We start from the raw sequence: 4199 nt of genomic DNA, 5'->3' as shown, positions 1-4199 counted from the left end.
TAAAAATAAAAAAATAAAAATAAAAAAATAAACAGAATCAATTCCCATGATATACTGAAAGCTAATCTTAATTTTAAGCTAAGGGTTAAAGCTAATTTGAGAAAGAAATATGTTTCAGTCAAATTTAGACACATAAAGCTGAAAATTGGTAAAATTGTAAACAGTAATAATCTTTAACAAATTCTACAGTTATAATATTACATCAGAGAATTTCTAAATAAGGTCTGGACTTACCAACTACAATTTGGTGGTCTTTATTCTCCTCTGGCTCTGGGTCAGACTCTGGCTCCAACATGTAAGGCTGGATGGACAAGTCTTCCCTTGTTGACATATTTTAATAAATTTGTAAATAAAAGGTTTCTGTGCCGCTATATAGTCATAATAACCCCCTCTATCAAACTGGAATGGGCCAGTCTGGAAGCTGGAGGGGGGCGGGGCGCGAAGCGCCTCATTTGGATTTAAAGAGACAGCGTCAAAAATTTGTTGCATCGGTTGGGTCAAGGACTAAAGGTGGAAATTAGCACTTAGAGCTATAACATGATACAGTGAATCTCTATCTTTATGGTTAATGTATACTGTATAGTACTGTCCCTGTTTTCAATAAATAAATCATAAAATGAGTTGATCTGAGACACACCTCAGAAAAGGGGTGAAAGAGGGGCTTGTGGAGTTACAATAAGGAGGAATTCAGACCAAAGGATTGCAGTTCCACTTTAAATAGACCCCAAATGAATGATTTAAATGTTATAAAGAAAGATTTAAAAGCATGATGTGTCTCCTTTAATGCCAAATGCAATCTCCACCCACTTGTCAGTCATTTGTGGGGCGGCCAATTAGGTACCAGGGGTGTGGCCCTTGCCACCTCGGCCATCCCTCTGGCTCTGTCTCTGTCTTAGAGTTATTGGCAAAACATCCTTGTAGTAATAACACACTGTGCATTATCACCTGGCATCAACAAATTTTTCATTTCTTCACACAAGAGAACTTAAAAATTTGGCATGAAATTTGGCAGGTGATATTCATTCCATTGAGGATCAGCAGGTTTTTCATTACAACTGAGAAGTCAGACTTGGACCTCGTAACAGTGACTTTAATGAGCTAAAGTTGGACTAACCAAGCACAGAAAAGAAAAATAAACAAGGTCTGGATGTGTGAATAGAAACAGGCAAGACAGTTAAAGCAAAACACTAAAAGTGCAACAAATGAAACATGGATTTATTTCTTTCATTTTTACAATTTATACTACAGAATTACCAGAAAGCTTCTCTATCTAAGAAATCCAGGCTTGATAAGGGAAATATTTCCCCAGGCACAGATTAGGCTGTTTTGTACAGACGGACATCAACATTGGGTCCTAGGCTGCACTGTACAAGTAAAGCACACTTCTGTATTATAATAAACTACAGGCCCAAGCTTTAACGTAACCTGCTTACAGTAGAAATCAGGCTGCCGACACACTTCTCTAAAATACTTTGTGTTTTTTTTTCTCAGTATGGTCCTCGGTCCAGATCTGTTCACATTTGTAACAGCACAAAACATATGACAGAAATATATACCTTATTACTCAGAGGGAACAACGAATTGTTGAACGGGGTTGGAATGTTTAAAGAAGAAAACTTTGGGAATGGGAACCAAAAAGCTGCTATTCAGAATGAGAAAAATCAGGCAGCTTTAGGAAATAATCATGCACATGGAGGTTACAAGCACAGAAAAATACAATAATACAAAAAATACAATAAAACATGTTTCTATGGGCAGAATGTAAGAAAAACTTTGTGTTCAGATTTTAAAAATAGCATGATCCATGTTGAATGAAGAACGTTCCCTTCCACTTGAAAAAAAAAAAGGCAGCACTTCCTGAAGAGAAAACATCCATCGGCTCTGCGCACAGGAACACAAATGGCTTTAGTTAGTTCTCTGGAACACTAAAAACTGGTGCTCCAGCACAGAGATGAAAGGGAACCATGGCTTCATGTGGAAATAATCACTCAGGTTGTCGTTCCTGATGATCTTTTTAAAATCTAAGTCAAACCTTTACTCCTTCAGATGACACGGTGACATTATTTCACATGCTGATGAGAAGAAATCACTTTTGTCAGTTTAGGTCCCAGGAGAAAAGAAGATTTCAAAAGACATAAAGGTACATATTTATTGGTCCCAGATCCTGAGACAAAAACATCCATCATCTGTTTTTTTTAATGTTCATGTTTTCTCTGTGTTCCAGGTACGTAGTTATTGGTTTCACATTATGGCAGAAAGATAAACTCCACTTCCTTCCTCGACTGTTTAATGCCCATGATTCTTGCAGGAAACTTGTCGTAAACAGAAAATGTTACAAATGGCTTCACGGCTGATAAATTACACCCCCCCACCCTCTACTCTCGCACAATTTAACAGAAACCTGCTCATAAAACCTGAACAGAAACTAAAAATACATTCACCTTATTACATTTGTACATGCTACCTTTAGGTTCACTTTCACAAAACGCACTGAAAAATGATTCCTTGGATTCACGTGAGAGGTTTGGACTCTGGATTGGCGTCCCACTAGGTTTTGTTCACTTGATTTGGCACAGTCTTCTAGGACCACACACATTCATGTCCACATAGCTACTTTCCCCTTCAGCTACGACAGACACACAGAGACACATGTAGACAGAGACAAGTGTCCGAATAAGCAGCAGTGTTGCTCAGTTCTGTCTGTAATGCTACTGGTGCTGAGAACATGAGGTTCTCTGACCCACAGAGGAGCGAGTGCCTGTCCCCCGCGCTGCTCTGAAAGCTGCTCTGAGGCGTCCTCTGTGCGTCTTTTTCATCTTTGTCTCTTGGACATTTTTTTTTTAGCAGCGGTCGTCCTCATCTGTGTCACTAAGCAGCTCACTGGCATCCGTCGGACTCGCCTGGGCCAAGTGCTTCCGGAAATGGCCGTTGGGAACCTGCCAGGAGTGTCTGAGCTGAGGGGCGGAGCTTATGGCGTTGGCCCGCCCCAAACTGGTGGCGATGGCAGTCTCAAAGGTAAGCGTCTCCTGCCTGTCCCCCGCGTCGTCGCTGAGGTCCTCGTGGAACGGCAGATAGGGCTCCGATATGTAGCGGTGAGGGGATGGGTGGCTCGGTCCAGACACGGGACCCCCAGAGGAGCACTGGCCCGCAGACAGGGGTCTGCTCACCTTGTCAGCCCGCCACGACGTCTCTGTGGAGCCACCGGGACCGTCCTGAGGATTAGTTTGTCCCTCGGAGGAGGGTTCAGCCGTGGGAGAGGTGGGCGCTCGGCAGACGAGAGGGGAGTAGGAAATGTAGGGTCGTGGCCGGGACGGCGTCTGGGGCAGCTGGCGCCGATTGCGAGGCGTTCCGGAATCTGAGGCTGAGTTGGCCGGGCTGCCTGACGTGTTCACCTGGATTTAGTTCAAACACAATGGTGAGAAAAAAAATAGAGGACTGAACATGTACAATTTTTTTTCCAAAGTTTACTGTGTTTACATTGGCTCACAGGTGAAACCCAGATTCCTCTGGAGGAGCAATGAAACCGCTTGACTTCAAATCTGACACCAGCAGAGGCTGGATCACTCAGGATAAGTGAAAGAAACTTGATTTATTTCATACATTTTTTTTACATTCAATCTGATGAAGATGTTTTGAAGTGGGGTTTTGTGGAAAAATGATGAACAGTTAAAATCTTACCTGTTGTAGATAATAATTTAACAGCCTGAGTTTGAAGAGAAAGAGCTTAATTCTGAGTTAATTCATGAGTAAACAACAAGACCATGAAGGAGCAAGGCCAAAGTGATCACTGCTGCTTTAAAACAACCTTAGTCTCAGAAATTTAATAGTGGTTCATGTTAACACTATTTCATAAACCTTTATGTTGCCATTGATTCCACAATACATGAATATTTTGATAAAACTTTGTATTTCTGCTAAAATAGTCTTGCCTGAATCAGATGAGCTACAGCTATCTGCTACTGCTGTTATTTGAGTTGCTAATTACCCATATAACTCTATATAGATGAGGCTAAATCGATAACAGTTTAAAACAGGTGTGTCAAACTCTGTAACACAAGGCGGCCAAAATTCAGAACATTTTATCACAATCCACCAAATCAGGTAAAACAAACAAACAAACAAACAAACAAACAAACAAACAAACAAACAAACAAACAAACAAACAAACAAACAAACAAACAAACAAACAAACCTCACTA

The 4199-nt window shown here is 41.1% G+C and overlaps 1 protein-coding gene across 1 annotated transcript in view; it reads right to left on the bottom strand.

Annotated features, from left to right (window-relative positions):
• Positions 1-1190: 1190 nt before the first annotated feature.
• Positions 1191-4199, bottom strand: part of cacna1ea (calcium channel, voltage-dependent, R type, alpha 1E subunit a) — a gene marked incomplete in the record, with an annotated part of 75420 nt that continues 72411 nt past the window's right edge. Inside the window, 1 exon segment of the mRNA XM_014000833.1 lies at positions 1191-3392. Coding sequence (XP_013856287.1) covers positions 2841-3392 — 552 coding nt within the window.

This window comes from Austrofundulus limnaeus, unplaced genomic scaffold (assembly GCF_001266775.1).
Source record: "Austrofundulus limnaeus strain Quisiro unplaced genomic scaffold, Austrofundulus_limnaeus-1.0 Scaffold8, whole genome shotgun sequence".
In the NCBI taxonomy this organism is placed as follows: Eukaryota; Metazoa; Chordata; class Actinopteri; order Cyprinodontiformes; family Rivulidae; genus Austrofundulus; species Austrofundulus limnaeus.
Note: the sequence above shows the minus strand (reverse complement) of the source record. Positions and strands in the feature narration are given on the sequence as shown.